At 32.6% G+C, this 17,580-nt stretch overlaps 2 protein-coding genes across 7 annotated transcripts; both read right to left on the bottom strand.

Moving 5' to 3' along the window:
- Window positions 1-1,058: 1,058 nt before the first annotated feature.
- LOC106617870 (proton-coupled amino acid transporter-like protein CG1139) lies at window positions 1,059-10,015 on the bottom strand. 2 transcript variants are annotated; one of them, XM_014235314.3, is made up of 7 exons: window positions 9,801-10,015; window positions 4,628-4,707; window positions 4,332-4,560; window positions 2,560-2,681; window positions 1,956-2,495; window positions 1,645-1,889; window positions 1,059-1,588 (listed from the first exon to the last, which is right to left on the bottom strand). In XM_014235314.3, exons 2-7 carry the CDS (start codon window positions 4,705-4,707, stop codon window positions 1,422-1,424), a joined length of 1,383 nt encoding a protein of 460 aa, XP_014090789.1. In that variant the 5' UTR covers window positions 9,801-10,015; the 3' UTR covers window positions 1,059-1,421. The 2 variants fall into 2 exon arrangements, with proteins under 2 accessions (XP_014090789.1, XP_014090790.1); XM_014235315.3 differs by having other exon boundaries at window positions 9,825-10,015.
- A 1,422-nt stretch (window positions 10,016-11,437) lies between these two features.
- LOC106617860 (proton-coupled amino acid transporter-like protein CG1139) lies at window positions 11,438-15,582 on the bottom strand. 5 transcript variants are annotated; one of them, XM_070108360.1, is made up of 7 exons: window positions 15,475-15,582; window positions 13,440-13,513; window positions 13,151-13,379; window positions 12,746-12,867; window positions 12,138-12,677; window positions 11,826-12,070; window positions 11,438-11,761 (listed from the first exon to the last, which is right to left on the bottom strand). In XM_070108360.1, the coding sequence occupies exons 2-7, from the start codon at window positions 13,511-13,513 to the stop codon at window positions 11,580-11,582; spliced, it is 1,392 nt and encodes a 463-aa protein (XP_069964461.1). In that variant the 5' UTR covers window positions 15,475-15,582; the 3' UTR covers window positions 11,438-11,579. The 5 variants fall into 5 exon arrangements, with proteins under 5 accessions (XP_069964461.1, XP_014090776.2, XP_036231249.2 ...); XM_014235301.3 differs by having other exon boundaries at window positions 15,401-15,556; XM_036375356.2 differs by lacking the exon at window positions 15,475-15,582 and adding an exon at window positions 15,293-15,407.
- Between the last annotated feature and the right edge of the window lie 1,998 nt (window positions 15,583-17,580).

Genomic DNA, 17,580 nt, shown 5'->3' with positions numbered 1-17,580 from the left:
ATTGAAATGAGTTCACAATAACGTAATTCACAAAAGCACTTGCACAGTGAACATTATAAAAATATGCAGGAAGATTTCCTTGGTATAGTAGTTATTATGTAATAATAATTGTCTTATTTCAATACATACCAATTTTTAATTGATCATTTGGATAAATCTGCTGAATCCAATAAATATCATATAATCAAGACTATTGTGACTGACGAAGAGTGAAAAGAACAAAAACGGAAATGTCTAAGAGGAAATTATTATTCTTATACAAGTGTCAGTTAAAGTCAACAAAATGGCTGTTGCGCCTAAAATGAATCATTGCTTATAAACTTTGCTTACAATTTGTAACATTACTCCTATTTGTGTATTAATAATAAAAAAATGTCAAATGTAAGCTACCGAAATGTAAATGAAAGTTACAAATATTGCGGTCGAAGTATTTAAAGATGCAATTTTGGGAAAGCTTATATAATCGAATTATAAGGTGTGTCTCATTCGCTCAGTTGGCTCCCTACGAAGCGGTCGTGTTCGGAATTGAATATACCATAAATAATATTAAAAGTTTGACGTTCACATCTCATCGTCTATATAGAGTCCTCTTTCCCCAGTCGGATTGGCAAATGGAGTGATCTGCAAGTATTTATTTATAAGTATGTTTGAAAATAAGCGAAAGCGGAGCAAACGCGCCTATTTCCCAATAAAAGTCATTCAAATACCAATAAAAGTCCATTCAAGTCTCAGGTTGATTTTGTATCGAATATATGGCTTAATATATAATTTATTATAGTACAATTGCGTGCAAATATGCTCTTAAGTATGTTTTTCTTCCTTACAGTTGACTCTGTACCGTTTATATCGGTTAATATTTGAGACATAATGAAATTAAGTGGGAAATTTTCTCTGATAGTAATGAGGCCTGATGATAAAAATGAATAAAATCGGTTCAGTACTTCGCTGTCGGTCAGTAATTGCATGGAAATAAGCAATAGCGATGCCAAAAATAAATAATATCAGTTCAGACCTACCACTAGCCCTGTAATATATAATACAGTAATTTTCCCTTTCAATTTGATTTTATATACAACGTATACATATGCACATACATGAGATATGTGATAGCTCGTCATGTTGATCATTTATTCATATATACATGCTCTAAAATTAATGACATCATGATTGATTTAATTTTAAACTTTACAACTTTATATACATATTTTCATAAATATTCTTAAATAAATCTCTTTAGTATTTTGAATTTTCGTTTGAAATGTATCGATTTTATTATTCCAACAGCATAAAAACAATAAACAGTTCGAAAAACTGCTGCTATTTGGCTATTTTTAGTAATTATAGATCTGCTGCTTTTACTGTTATATGGAATATATATATAAGTTTGAGCTTAGGCTTAAACACAGCTTAAGCTCTGTGCATTAGCGATATATTTTAATAATTTCATTTATACTCGCTACTGAGCCAGCAATGAGAGCGCATAACGCAAATGTACTTAAAAGAAAATTTTTAAACAGCTTCCATTTCCAGAAGCCCAAGCGGTTGGGCCACAAATAAACTGTCTCACAAACGCTTGGCACCAAAAAGCCTGAAATAATATAATATGTGAAAAAATATTACAAATTTCACAAAAAGTGAACATACCAAGTAATGAGAGAAAGATGGCGCCCACGAGGCTGATGAATGGTTCCAGATTGGGTATGACTGTGGCCACAACGCCACTAATCAGTATAATGACCGTGCGTATTAGTATTTGTGCGATGTTGTGATTCTTTTCGTTGATTTTATGACTAACATTTTTCCAAAGCGTGTCCATCGGTACATAGAATACCAAACCATAAGCAAAGAGAGAAGCTACAGCGATGAGCAGTTTCGCAATGTCAGCCAAACTAAGCAGAAATAATTAAAATTGCACAGATATAAAACAAATAACTTACAGTTAATAGCAAACTTACGGTGTGCCCTCCACTAAATTCAATGTGATACTGCCGCGCACTTCACTGCCAAAACGTGCATATCCTAAGAAACCGATGACCGAATAAAATATCGTCACAAGTATCATAGCGGTATTGAGTACGCCTGGACAGCCAAGGAACTGTTGCGGCTTCTGCATAGCGTTCTCAATTGGCATAACTGAACCAATACCTTCCATGGCAAAAATGGCTGTGGCAAAGTAGAGTGGTATCTGTTCGATCCTGGCAACCAGCGGTTTGTCTGAGAACACCAATGGCTCTCTGAACAAATAGTACAACACAATGCCGAATGTGACCACAATGAGTATATTCGCAAGAGCTGAGAAGGGCACTAGCCATTTCAAATTCCTTATTTGGCCAATTAATAGGCAAGGTATCACGGTGAATGCAATATAAATGCGCACATCCCAGTTCAGGCCGCTATCATAGTTGATCACATCGTGAAATGATGTGGCAATAAACACCATGTAAACGCAAGCGGCCGCAAAATAGGTCGCCATCAGTCCGCCATCTACGAAACGTCTGTGGGAGAGAAAGTGAAATTTACAAATGAAATAATTTGTTGTTTTTGCATAGAAGCACTCACTTTGCAAAGACTGACCAGGCGCGCAGGCATTTTGGACCACCTTCGAAGACCTTCTCGGTGGTTTCAGAAAAACTTAGCGCAGCGATCTTATTGTTTCGGCAAATATCTTGTGAGGTTTTGACCTATCATAAAATAATAATAATAATAAAATTAGAAAAAAGTTAACTTCAGCTCCACATCTAATATCCCTTCCAGGGGCGTTTTTTATAGCAAAGATCTTTATCTTAATTATGATCAATCAGTTTGTATGGCAGCTACATACATTTATTTTTAAATTAGGGATAAATCCCTGATCCTTTTGTTTACATTATGAGGTCAATAACCCTTTTGTTTACATTTTGCCGACGTCAATGGCCCTTTGGTTTACATTTTATGAGGTCAAATACCTATTTATTTACATTTAGCCAAGGCCACAACCTTTGTTTACATTTGGGGTCAGTGACCCCTTTGTTTACATTTATCTAAGTCAACAACCTTTGTTTACATTTGGGTTCCCTTTTGTTTATATTTTATGGGTTCAATAACCTTTTTATTTACATTTAGCAAGTTCACAACCTTTTTACATTTAGCCAAGTCAACAACCTTTGTTTACATTTGGGGTCAATGACCCTTTTATTGAGCTTAATGACCTCTTTGTTTTCATTATAAGGTCAACCCTTTTGTTTACATTTTAGGGAGATCAATGAACTCTTTGTTTACATTTTATAAGATCAAGGACCTTTTTGCTTACATTTAGCCAAGTCAACAACCTTTGTTTACATTTGGGGTCAGTGACCCTTTTGTTTACATTTTATGCAGTCAATGACCCCTTTGGTTACATTATGAGTTCAATGACCTGTTTGTTAACATTGCGGAGAGGTCAATGAACTTTTTGATTACATTTTATGAGGTAAATGACCTTTTGAACAATTTTTTTTTTGCATTTAGCCAAGTCAACAACCTCTGTTTACATTTGGGGCGAATTAAACTTAAGTTTACATATTATGGGGTGAAAACCCGAGTTGTTTAAGTATATTTATTCAATATTATTATAATATTTCTTATTTTTATTATTTATAACCCCAAAGAACTATAAAAAATAAAACTATAATAGCAGATCAGGCAGCTTAAAATTAATCAACTGCTGACACATCTAAATAAGATTAAAAAAAGCCGTTAAACAATAATTTCTAAAATATTTTCATCTCTAAATTGCAAATAGTTGGTCATTTTTATTTTTATGGTTGTTATTAATTATGTTCTGTTTAAAGTTATATGCGATATGTGACAACTCTACAAGGAGTGTTCTAAAAATATCGGGAAATTTCGTATATTGATAAAAACTATTTATTTATTCATCTACGATATTCGATATGTCAGCGGTTCATCCAATCGTCGAAATACTTCTCAAACTCAATTTTTATGATAGCCTTTGGCTCTTTCAGCGATTTTTATCTATCTTGTAAAATGACGACACTTAAAGGTTCTCTTAATTTTTGGAAATACTTGTAGAAAATGTCACATTGAGTCATATCGGGCGAATATGGAGGCTGGAGCATTGTCACAGTATTGTTTTTGTCTAAGACAATGAGAAAGAATTGGTAAAAACCCCCCTAATATACCCGTACATACTTGTATATAGTGTTGAATAGATTAGGAAATGAAACGGTCTTTTGTATTTTACTACTGCTAAGAGGGTATTTCCTTCAAAATAAAAGTTGAGTTACACTACAAGGCTGCTTTTCGTACAAACTGGTGTATAACATAAAAGTATATAAACTACCGTTACTTACCAAAATATGTACACAATGCGCACAAAGAAAGCCCACTATCAGCGTAGCAATCATACTGAATAGTAAGCCACCATTGTAGAAAGCCATCGGCATGGAGAGAATGCCAAAACCTAATGAGCCTTTAAGCAAATGCATAAAAGCGCCAACTGAGGATTGACCTTTAACTTGGTCGCGATAATCCTTTGGATTATAGTCATCACCAAGCTGTTTCTTCTCAGTAAGGTAAGTTCTGAAAAGCATAGGGAAATGTTTCAAAGATTTAAGACGAAATGAACCCGTTAAAATGAAGAGCTTACCTTGAACTGAAGTTATTCAGCGTTAATACAGAAGTTGTGTTTTCATTGGGCGAGTGTGTTGAAATTACGTTGTCCGTCATCTACATATTATGAAAGGTTATATTTGAATTATAAATAATATATCATATATATAATATAAGGAATTAAAGAAAAAAAAATTATGAAGTTTCTACTGAAAGATATATCTATTTAAACTTTAGTAGTATTTCTGAGGATCAGTCAATGGTAACCTTTCAGAGAGGCGCTTCAATCAAAAGCCTACAAAAAAAGTTTAGGTAAGCAAAATATAATATATTCAAATGCTCAATTAAGTTAAAAGTTGAGGTGATATGAGGAGATTCCCTTAACTATTTAATGTAGGATCTGAGATTCCGCTAGCCTCCGCTCATCTTACCAATGTTTTGTGGTTTGAATGGCTTTAAAAACGGGTTTTATTTTTACTAATTAAAATTCGAGTCTGGACCGGTCGACTTGAAAATTTCACACGACATACCATATGTATTTGTCAGAAAATGACAGTAGGAATAAGATTTTTGATAATATGGTAACTTCGACTTTTAAACCAAGTTGAAGTGTAAAATTTTCATAAAGAAATCGTTTTCAAAGTTTTTTTTATATATTATATTTAAAAATAAAATGCCCTTTTAAAAATAATTCACAGAAAACCGCATTTTTTCGGACTTGCAAGTGAGTTTCATTACTGTCCTCTTCACCCTCACTGTCAATATCGAACTTGACAAGAGTGATTGACGTTTGTATATCAATTTACACACATTGATAGACTGTACACTTTTGAAAAGTGTAACCATTACTTAGTGATTACTAACGGTATTCTCTCAAAATAAATTATTGCAAATTTAAAGCACTGCTTTTGCCATTCTTTGGCGGAGAAACAGCTGTGTAAGATACATACCTCGGTAACTTGCAATAATATATTTTTTAATTTGAACACAATTTTTAAGTTTAACTTTCGTTAGCTCTTCGCTTAGCCATATTCTGCCAATTCTGTACACCACTTTCATGACAACTCGTTTATTTTAAGTTGAAGGCATTGATTTTTTTTGTTTTTTTTTTAACAATTTTTAAAGCGCAGACGTTCGTAAGTTCTTAAATAAAGCAATAATAACAAACACAATGTTTTATCGCTTTTGAAAGCAGTCAATTTTACAAACATATTTGTATATTCGTAAGAAGGTTAAGCAAATGCACTTACAAGCTTCGATAAATAGAATATTTGTCAATAACCGGATTCTATAACTTCTTATACCCACAGCACTTCAATGATAACAAAAATTTCGTACTAGTGCTTTTAGGAGCGGTTTTAGAACTGGGTTAGACGAATGCATTAAATTGTACTTAATTTATGCAGGCTTACACTTTGAAACAAATAAAAATATTCTGGAGGTCTGAAGAAAGAAGAAGAAAAAACACGCGAAATTGAACTCGATTTAATGTAACAATCTTTTGTAAAGCCTAGACGTTCACATAGTTCTCAATTTTTACAGAGTTATTGCTACTCAGGTACCCTACCTTAACATGCTTTTAAAATTATTTGCATGCTCCATTACTTCCTTAAAAACTTCATTAATATAATATAAAAAAAGTGCCTTTCTTTCAAGCATATTTTTTTGTTGTTGATACCGAGACCCAAGTACAATGTATGTACATTGTAAAATAATTAGTACTAAAGTACTACCCTTTACTAAAGTGATGTCTGCTCTCGCCAAAATTAACTATAATGTCTCGAGAGGCACGTACATGATAACAATTTGCCGACTACTGCTTATTGTGGGTATAGTCGTGCTTCACTGAGTCACTCCTTCATGGCAGAAATGTAATCGAAAGATTAGAATTATCTTGCCGGGAATATTGACTTGATTTTATAGTTATTGGATATCAAGTTTTTGGTTGTTGTTGTTGTTGTAACGGTTACCTAGTCCCCGTTTGGGTGATAAATTCCAGATTCGTTGTCGTCGAGGTCATCTAAAGGGAGGCCCAGGAAACGAGGGGTCGGACCATAGGGAGAAGGGTGTTAGATGAGTGTTTTTTTGTTAGTGAAGTTTTTGGTTGTGTTAGTTAAGGCTTACTCATTACAACAATATTAGCAGTTAGAAGTTACCTAAACCTTGTCTAGAAATGCGGATGTTTGGATAACAAGTGGTGTTATACATATGAGGGAGCTTAATGAGTATGTTGTTGTACTTGTATTCTAGGTAGTGTCAGAGGAGCTTATTAATTCCTAAAATTATTTTTGTTTTGCCATTATTTAAAACTCGTGTTTTTCAAAGAAAGCTATAATATTGTTAGAATTCTTATAATTTTTAAATAGCTGTTAGTCTGCAGCCCGGAAAGATTGGAAGTGTATTATTTTGGATATTTATAAAAATCATTACTTAACTTCACTTAAACGAGAAATATTACAAAGAAAACTACTATTTGATTCATTTTAAAACACTGTATGCAACAAAAGAGATACAAAAAATTATAATTTACTTTAGCATATGTGAATCTGATATATAAAATGTCGAATACAGATATGATAACATTTATAGTTGTCAACAGAGTTGTAAATTTGCATTCGGAAAAATTTGTTATAGTCTACTTCACTACAAGTATTTACTTGGTGAAGATAATTAGTACGTGATCGTGGAGTGTAATTTCTCGTCGGATGTTAGCACTTCTAACAACCATAGATATTTAGCTACACATACATACATACATACTTGTACACTCAAATTAACGAAGCAAATTCATGCTTCGAGACATTTTATAAGTACACCATTTGATTTTATCAATCTTAATTGCTTCACATTAATAATTCGCATTGCTCATCGAAGTGCCATTTGCGTTATAAATGAAACCCGCCAATCGGCTTATAATTTTAGGAAATTACCCATAAAAATCTGATGCAAGCCAGTTCGAAACGCAATGACGCTGTTAAACGACTGTTCGCACAACTCGGATATAAATAATGCGGCGGTATTTTTTATTGTTATTGCAGAAAATGCTTTTGCTGTTGATTGTGGTGACAATTTAAGCCGGTTTCTTTTTACTTTAGGCTTAACTGATGCACGGATCTATTTTTTATGAATTCTATTTTGTGTCTTCTCCCACTCACAAACTTTCATAATCTAAATAAACACAATAATATACCTATGTATGTACATATGTTTAGCAAATACTGTATTTAACTTGTTTTTTTTTTTGCATTTTCGCTCTGTTTAAGCTAATTTGTTTTAGGATTAGATTATTTTTATTCTAACAATGTTGTTTTACATATCTATGTATGTATGTACATGCAGCTCTTTTTGCACAAAAAATGCTTTTATAGACTGGAGATAATAACATATTTTTAAGTGCCTATATTATAATAAAAGTTTCTTTTTAATATAACAACAAGGGTTTATGTATATGTCCTTTAGATTAATTATTTTTATTTTAATATAGAAAACTATTATGAAAACAATAATCAAATTAATTAATTTTCTACTTTTTTGCATCCACTATATGTATATAATTTTCGGCTGAAATAACAAAAGCTTTTATAAATAAAAAATATTGTAAAAAACACATTAACGAGAATTTTTCTACATTCTTAGGCAAATTTTAAATTAGTTTATTAACAGAATTAAAAAAAAAAATAAATAACAAGTAAGGAAGGGCTAAGTTCGGATGTAACCGAACATTTTATTCTCTCGCAAAGTCAAATGGTATACTCGTTTGAGATTTCTTTGTGGATTGACTGATATTTTCGGTAGAAGGTCAACTATAGGCACTGGGGTCCACATATTTAGTACTTAGGGGCTTGAACAGTTTTGGTTCGATTTAGACAATTTTTGGTCACAAGGTGGCATACTTTAAACGTATTATTCACGCAAAGTTTTACCCCGATATAATCATTATTGCTTGATATGCATAGTGGAAAGTGAAAGAATCAGATGGAATCGAAAATGGTGTTATATGGGAAATAGGCGTGGTTGTAGTCCGATTTCGCCCATATTTTCTCACTATAACATAGAAATATGAATTGAACGTTATGCACCGAATTTGGTTGAAATCGGTTAAGCAGATCCCAAGATATGCGTTTTCCCCTAAAAGTGGGCGGTGCCACGCCCGCTTTCTAATTTTGAACGTGGTTCCTATAAAGTTATCTCATACCATCCCAGAGATAAAATTTAATGTCTCTGGCGTGTTTAGTGCTTGATTTATCGCGCTTTTAGTAGTTTTTAACATTACCGTTATATGGGGAGTGGGCGGAGTTGCCACCCGATTTCAACTATTTTCACACCGTCAATAGAAGTGCTAAAAACATTTACTTCCAGTGAATTTTGTTATTATAGCATTAGCGGTTTAGGAGATATGCACATTAAACCTATTAGAGACGGGACCACGCCCACTTTGTAAAAAAAAATTTTAACTGCAGATGCCCCTCCCTGTGATCCTGTGTACCAAATAACAGTCTTGTATCTTATTGCGGAGCTTAGTTATGGCAATTTATGGGCGTGGCCGTAGTAGTCGTAGTAGTGGTAGTAGTAGTCCGATTACGCCCATCTGCAATACCAACCGTCTCACGGTACCAAGAAACATGTCTACCAAGTTTCATAAAGATATCCCAGTTTTTACTCAAGTTACAGCTTGCACGGGCGGACAGACGGACGGACGGACAGACAGTCACCCGGATTTCAACTTGTCTCTTCATCCTGATCATTTATATATACATAACCCTATATCTAACTCGATTAGTTTTAGGTGATACGAACAACCGTTAGGTGAACAAAACTATTACACTCTGTAGCAACAGGTTGCGAGAGTATAATAAAACATAAATGAAGAAACTCCGCAATTTGAATGAATGTATTAAAAGTTTAGATATTTTTACTTATTTTAAATAATTTAATTTAAACATATATTATTTACTTTCATTAATTAAAATTTATTTGGTTTTATAAGATTATTTCAATTTACTTTATTATATTTAATAGCATTTACTATTTACATATCCACTATATTTATTAAGTTTTTTTTTAGTTTATTTCTATTTCATTCTGCTGGACAGTATAAAAAAAAATAGTTGCAAAGTTTCGCACAGCACTTATAAAAATTAAATGAACATTTAGTTAACCTCAGTTAAAACACGAAATAAATACAACTAAGCTTTTGAAAAAATACTAACGTCTATTTTTTATCATCAGCGTACTTTAAAACTTTTAAATGTCGCCAAATACAAATCTATTGATGTATGTAGTATTAATTACTTAACATCTTTTGTCTTGAGAATATTTGCAAGTATGTACTTGTAGATTAAATTTTACTTTTCTAGATATTGTTTTGCGATGCGTTGTTGTTCATATCACGATCGCTTGCTGACTGAGCGGGGATGTTTAAAATTATGACAATTCTCAAAGCTGTTAAAACGGCAGGTAATAATATTCTAAGATGCTAGCGAAGGTGTCGCTTTGTAGTGTAATTCGCTATACAATATTCCATTAAGCTGGGTAGACGTGTTGGGGTGGCTATTGTTGCGGTTGGTGAATTGTTAAACGTTTATTTTTGTTTTATTGTTTTGTTATTTCATTGTTAGATATTGCATATAAAAATTATGCTTTTATATCTGCGCTGTTATTTTGAATTATTTTAGTACATATGTATGTATGTACATAATGTTAAACACGATATACGTAGGTGTGTCCGGTGGTGCATAATAATTAAATATCGCTTTGAGCAATTATCCCGTACACTACTTTTTTCTTAGTGCATATCATCACATTCAAGGTGTAATACCGATGCCTTTAGCATGCGAATATGCACTTTTTATCGTTATATGTAATATAGTTTAAATATGACACAGTCTTACTTTTCAGAGTTCATTCTTCACCAGCTAGGTGTATTTTTAAAACGTGCTTAAGGTAGTGTGTCTATTGTTAAGGTAGTGCTGTCGTCATTACAGCAATTTTTTTTTTATCGAATTCCATATTCACACACAACGAAGGAATTATATAAAATGAATTAAAACAATATATAAAAGTCAGTTATTTACACAACCGAAACATTCAGAGAATATGTTAAAAATTCACAGTAATGCAACTCACAACAAATATATAACTAACACCTTAAAAAAAAATATATATAATGTATACTTGTATTATGTTAGCATTTCAGCACATAAATTGTTTGTAATTTAATACATAGGCATACAATTTTGACTTTCTGCATATAAATTAAAATTATATAGCATTAACTATTACTTAATATGGACTCTATTGTGAATTTGAAGATGCGCGAAAGTTACAGAGAGGAAACAAATGCATTCGTTCGTTAGAATGAAGTAAAATGGTGGCCTACCGTTTGAATTGACGATTTAACACGATCAGCATGACGCTTAGTGCGTAAACAATGAGTTGAAGTGAAAAGTTATTATCTGTGTTATTTTTAGGTTTTAATTAATTTGTAATAAATAAGTTTAAGTTGATTGTTTTGAAAATTTTATTGAAATTCTTTGCTATATGTTATACAAGTACGATACACTTATATGTGCAACATAAAAGCTGTATCAAACATTTTTGCGTGGATTAGACATTGCATATACACATGTATACGGCAAAAATGTTCTCTAAATTTGAATTGCAATACACCAGAGTACGTCCGGCTGATGAAGATGATGAAACATCTTTGGTTACTTCATGAGATGACATTATTGGAAATGTTGAGTTGATTGGAGTTAAAATACTAGAAAAAATATAAACTTTTTTCGTTTATTGAACTTAAAAATCAATGAAAATTAAGGAGAAAAGGAAGAGCGGCTACAAGCGGTTTGTGTAAAATATTTTTTGTGTATTTCTAAATTTAAAAAATATTACAATACGTTTTTTCATTAAACAAACAACAAATTAAAATTACAAAATTGACTACTTAGACAAATTTAAACTAGATAGGCTAAAACTTATTTTTCAACCTAACTGTCTTTATTTTGTATTAGCTTCGTAATAATTTCATCTATACTAGCAGAACTTCCAGCAACTAGTGCAAATATCGCAAATGCACATAATAATATATTCTTATATAGCTTCCATTTGTACCATCCCAAGCGATTTGGCCATAAATAAACTGTTTCACAAACGCTGGGCACAAAGATACCTTAAATTAATATAAAAAGTTAATGTTTGTTAATAATGAAATGATAAATTTGTGTGTGGCATACCGAGTAAGGAGAAGAATACAGCACCCACAAGACTAATGAAAATTTCAAGATTGGGTATTGCAAGACAAATGCCGCCACTGACCACTACAATAACTGCACGAATAATTATCTGTACTATATTATGGTTTCTTTCATTGAATTTGTGTGCGATTTTTTTCCATAGGATTTCATTAGGCACGTAGAACTGTAAGCCATAAGTGAAAAGTATCGCCACGGCCATTAGTAATTTTGCAGTATCAGCCAAACTAAAATAAATTTTAAGTGAATATGTACAATATTAATATATAATATAATTCACACATTGCTACTCACGCATCACCATCTTTTAAATTCAATGTAATGCTGCCTTGCACAGCGTCACCATAACGCACATAACCTAAAAATCCGATAACGGCATATAATATAACAACAATGAACATAGATGAATTGAGTACACCAGGACAGCCAAGGAATTGCTGCGGTTTCTTCATGGCATTTTCCACGGGCAAAACTGAACCGATACCCTCCATAGCGAAGATGACTGTGGAAAAGAAAAGCGGTATCTTTGTGACTTCGCCAATTAATGCCTTGTCGCTGAATATCAATGGTTCGCTAAATAAATAGTACAACACAATGCCAAAAGTGACCAGTATGAAAACATTTGCCATCGCAGAGAATGGCACCAGCCATTTCAGATTTCTTATCTGACCAATCAATAGGCAAGGTATGACTGTCAATGAAATATAAACACGCAAACGCCATTCAAGCCCGGTGTCATAGTTGATCACATCGTGAAATGATGTGGCAATAAACACGATGTACACACAAGCGGCGGCGTAATATGTTGCCATAAGACTTGCATCCACAAAAACTCTATGTGAGAGAAATTATATAAATTATATAGTATATGAATTTTATTATTATTTTTTAAATAAACTTACTTTGCAAATTTCGACCACGAATGCAATCTTTTGGGGCCATTTTCAAAGGCTTTCTCGACGGTTTCAGCAAAACCCAAAGCAGGCACTTTAATATCTTTGCAGATACTTTGTGAGGTTTTTACCTGAAATACAGCGGCAACATAGTGAACGTTAAAACGATTTGAAATGATTGTCTGGTATAGTAAACACTTATATCCGAAAAGGGTTGCCAATTGTTTCAAATAAATGAAATTGGACATAAAACTAAACGAGTTTAGGATTACCGTTGAAACCATTTTTCTTAAAGCTAAAATGGCAACCTTTGAGAAAGTCACCTAATATGCTTGCAGACAATTTATTAATTTACTATTTTAAGTATATGTTTCTCTAATAAGCTAAAGGCTTTGCTAAATTTTCAAAACCTACCAATATGTGCACACAATGCGCACAGAGGAAGCCCACCACCAACGTAGCAATCATACCGAACAGCAAACCACCCGATTTAAAAGCCATTGGCATGGCCAAAATGCCGCTACCTAATGAGCTTTTTATGAAATGAGCCATAGCGCCACCTGTCGACTGACCTTTAGCTTGATCTCTATGATCTGCTGGGTTGTATTCACCATCGTTTTCCGATATTTTAACCAAATCTGTGCTGAAATTGTTAGTGAATTATTATATAATCACTCCGTTAATACATTATCTATTATCTTACCGTGAATTGAAATCATTGAGGTTCGACTCTGAATTTGAGCCCTCTTCAGTTTTTGGCATAGTTGACGCTGTCATCTACAAAAAAAGATATTATTAAAATTGCCATGTTGCGAAGGAATATACTAGTTCTGTAACCTAACTGTTGGTTTTAAAAATTATTACTAAACGAAATAGTTATAGGATTATAAATATGCACTTATATATATAATATATGGTGAGATGCACTAGATCGCGCTTTTAGGACACCTACCACAATCACTTCAAATTCAACTATTTTTACCTTGCAGAACAGTTCATATTAAAGTAATATCATATTCAAAGAAAATTTATCACGCTTAAGGAATTTGACATGTGAAAGTTTTCATTTAAAAATGGTAAAAATCTGTAAACTTTTTTCTAGGCTTCATTTAAATACGTTCAATAGTTGAATATATTTCAAAAAAATTAACTGAATTATAGAATGAATCCATATTAATAGTTCTTAGCCCCTTTTTAACTTTATTTAAACTATTCAAGGAACCAAGAACCTTGAAGAGAACAATTTCTTCAAAATAATAAGTTATATACGCAATAAATCATTTATATTATTAATTTACAAGCGTATATAATAAATACTGCTCGTTAATGAGGAGCTCCTTTAGTCTTTAATACAATTTTTTTGATATGGTTTTGTATACGTCATTGAGATTGCTTATCTCATCATAATTGACATTATCTCGCTTTGTATTCAAAAGGGTAAACGGTTGTATTAAGCTTTCTTTTTTAAATAGTGACATTATACGAGTACTTTTGATAAGTAGTGAGATTAAGGCAGTTTTTCGAGAACCGACTGTTTGTTCTCTTACTGCCTATTCGCTTTCTAAATATTTAATAATAAATATTACTTTATAATTTTTAATTTTCACGTTTTGTTGTGCAGAATTTGTATGTAATATTGAAATCCTTCTGATGGTTTAATATTTGTTACAATATTGTCGAACTGTTTTGTTTATATACAGATAAATGGTTGCCACCTGTTTGTAAAATAAAATGTATTTCGGAATTGAGAAACTTAGAAACCAGTGTTGCCACCTTACTAAAACATTATAATTAACTATTAACATATGTTTCTCACTTCAGCAACAGTAAGAGTACCAAACAGGCAGGCACTTTATTATACATATATGCCCGGCAGCCAAGAATAAAAATTTCATGTCACGTCAACAAATCAGATCATGTCATTCAACGTCATATGATCACACATCACTACCAATTAGTGGTCCTTTGCACCGTGGGTAGACACTTTCTTATATATGCCTGGCAGCCAAAAACAAAAATTTCATGTCACGTCAACAAATCAGATGATGTCATAGTAACATCATATTATCACACATCACTATCAATAAGTAGCTCTCAGCACTGTGGGCAGGAACTTTCTTATATATATATGCCGAGGTCGTAAAGAAATGCTTGGTGGGTTTATGAATATTTCGTCGAAACTGTCGAACAATTTAGCGAATACTGCTCCAAAAATGAGCCGAAACCGAAAAAACCAAAATTTGAAGAAAGCTATCACCGATCGACGCTTATGATGCGTGTATGGAAAATAGGACTAAGTGTTGGCATGCTTCAAGTGGTTCAGTAGCCTATTTGTAGTTTTTTTTTGTTAGTCCGGGTCATTTTTGATCAGATGGTAGTATATAAGCGCTTGCGACGAAACTACTTGTTGACGAGTAGGGTTAACATTTTTCGTGACCTTTTAGGAAATAACGAAAATTGCAGCTGGAAAAAAGTTGTGTTTTCCACATGTTCACTTGTTGGCACTTCAAAAAAATATTTATATTTACACACAGGAAATAAAAAAGCCCTAATTACATTGTTTATCGTGTAGCACTAAACTCTTCCGTTTCAAAACTGCATTAGCCTTCGCGTTTTAATAACAGTATATGTATGTATATTTGAGAATATGTACTGTAATCGTACCGTAATTATATAGGAAATATACTTCTAAAAAAATATGCAAAGAAATTATATTATTGACCGGCGCGAAGATATACCTTTATTAATTTATAACTCTATATTATTTATATATATTTTTTATTTTATGCGATTTCAAAAAACGTAAACCTCACGCGCAGATTTACCAACGCCGACTGATTACAAAGTGTTGCCAAATGCCACTTTAAAACCAATAAACTTATCATATGATATAATACGAATGACATAAGGTTTGATAATACAAATCATAAATGAACATGAGTTAACACAGTAAAAAATAATGTTAAATATTGGTGAATATGAATTTACATATACATATAACTGTATCGCATTGAAAGTTCTTAGGCAAAAGCACAAGGTATGTATACTACGGCTGTTAAACGATGGAGTGTAGCATATCGATTAAAGAACTGATATAAATCAAATAGATTAGCATAATCAAATAGAGATAACATAAAACGAATTTAAATTGGTGAATTGAAGATGACTCACGGATATTACAAAAGACACAGCTAATAAGATCAGTTTGCTGTTAATGGGCTGTAGCTAATGTAACGGAATGTTCGTTTAAAACCCTGGTACAAATTTATTATTAATTAAGTTAACATGCTCTACTCATGAGCACACGTTTTACGCGGGTTATAAAGAAAATAAGGTTGAATTGTGAACAACTTAAGATAATAATATGAAAAATGCATTTAATTAAGTGAAGACCGCTTTAAGTGCACATATTTTTATTAAATCATAGCTGTTTGCTCTTCAGAGGAAATTTAGTCAGTAATGCCCCTATCGTATATATCTATATATTGTACTTAAGTGCGTGATTCTTAACTTATGGCACTTTTGCAGTAGCAGACTTATATACAACCGCACATTTGTAAAATTAAAAAAAAAAATAAACTTCAGTATATACATCGTTTAATGATGATGATTCCTTCCGATATGTAAGTAGTGTAGCTTCTAAATAATAAAACATATTATTATATTGATTTAAGTCAATGAAGCGTCTAGCACAACTTACGCAATTTGATTCATTACATTCATAATGTGCAGTGCGAGTATGAGTGCATTTGTACGAAAACCATGCATACTTTCCCTAGAATTTGCATTTACAAAGATGTCGCAATGAAACCTATCCGAAATAGTGCTTCTGGCAAGCGGCAATGCCGATGAAAAATTGTCGAGACCGGTTTATGCCTTTTGTTAACGCCGGTATAATGAATATGAAGATCTCCCTTCTTCCGGCTAATTTTATATCATATATGTTTGTGTCTAGGTAATATTTTATATATATTATATACAATCCATTTATATGTACGTCGGTTATTATGTTAGATATTCAAACGCTCCTTTAGTCTCCATAGATCCAATATAATGATTTCCGTACTACTAGTTTATTTTTGTACTCTCGCAACTTATTGTACAGAGTATAGTACTTAGATTTGCTCACCTAACGGTTGTTTGTATAAATTGAAACTACTCGAGATATACATAAAGTATATACAAAACAAGTAAGGAAGGGCTAAGTTCGGATGTAACCGAGATCTCTTTGTGGATTGACTGATATTTTCGGTAGAAGGTTAACTATAGGCACTGGGGTCCACATATTTAGTACTTAGGGGCTTGAACAGTTTTGGTTCGGTTTAGACAATTTTTGGTCACAAGGTGGCATACTTTAAACGTATTATTCACGCAAAGTTTTACCCCGATATAATCATTGTTGCTTGATATGCATAGTGGAAATTGAAAGAATCAGATGGAATTGAAAATGGTGTTATATGGGAAATAGGCGTGGTTGTAGTCCAATAGGTTTGGCCCATTTTCGCACTATAACATAGTAATATGAAAATAACGTTATGTACCGAATTTGGTTGAAATCGGTTAAGCAGATCCCAAGATATGGGTTTTCACCTAAAAGTGGGCGGTGCCACGCCCGCTTTATAATTTTGAACGTGGTTACTATAAAGTTATCTCATACCATCCCAGAGATAAAATTTAATGTCTCTGGCGTGTTTCGTGCTTGATTTATCGCGCTTTTAGTAGTTTTTAACATTACCGTTATATGGGGAGTGGGCGGAGTTGCCACCCGATTTCAACTATTTTCACACTGTAGGTAGAAATTCTAAAAACATTTGCTTGCAGTGAATTTTGTTATTATAGCTTTA

This window comes from Bactrocera oleae, chromosome 4 (assembly GCF_042242935.1).
Source record: "Bactrocera oleae isolate idBacOlea1 chromosome 4, idBacOlea1, whole genome shotgun sequence".
Lineage (NCBI taxonomy): Eukaryota > Metazoa > Arthropoda > Insecta > Diptera > Tephritidae > Bactrocera > Bactrocera oleae.
Note: the sequence above shows the minus strand (reverse complement) of the source record. Positions and strands in the feature narration are given on the sequence as shown.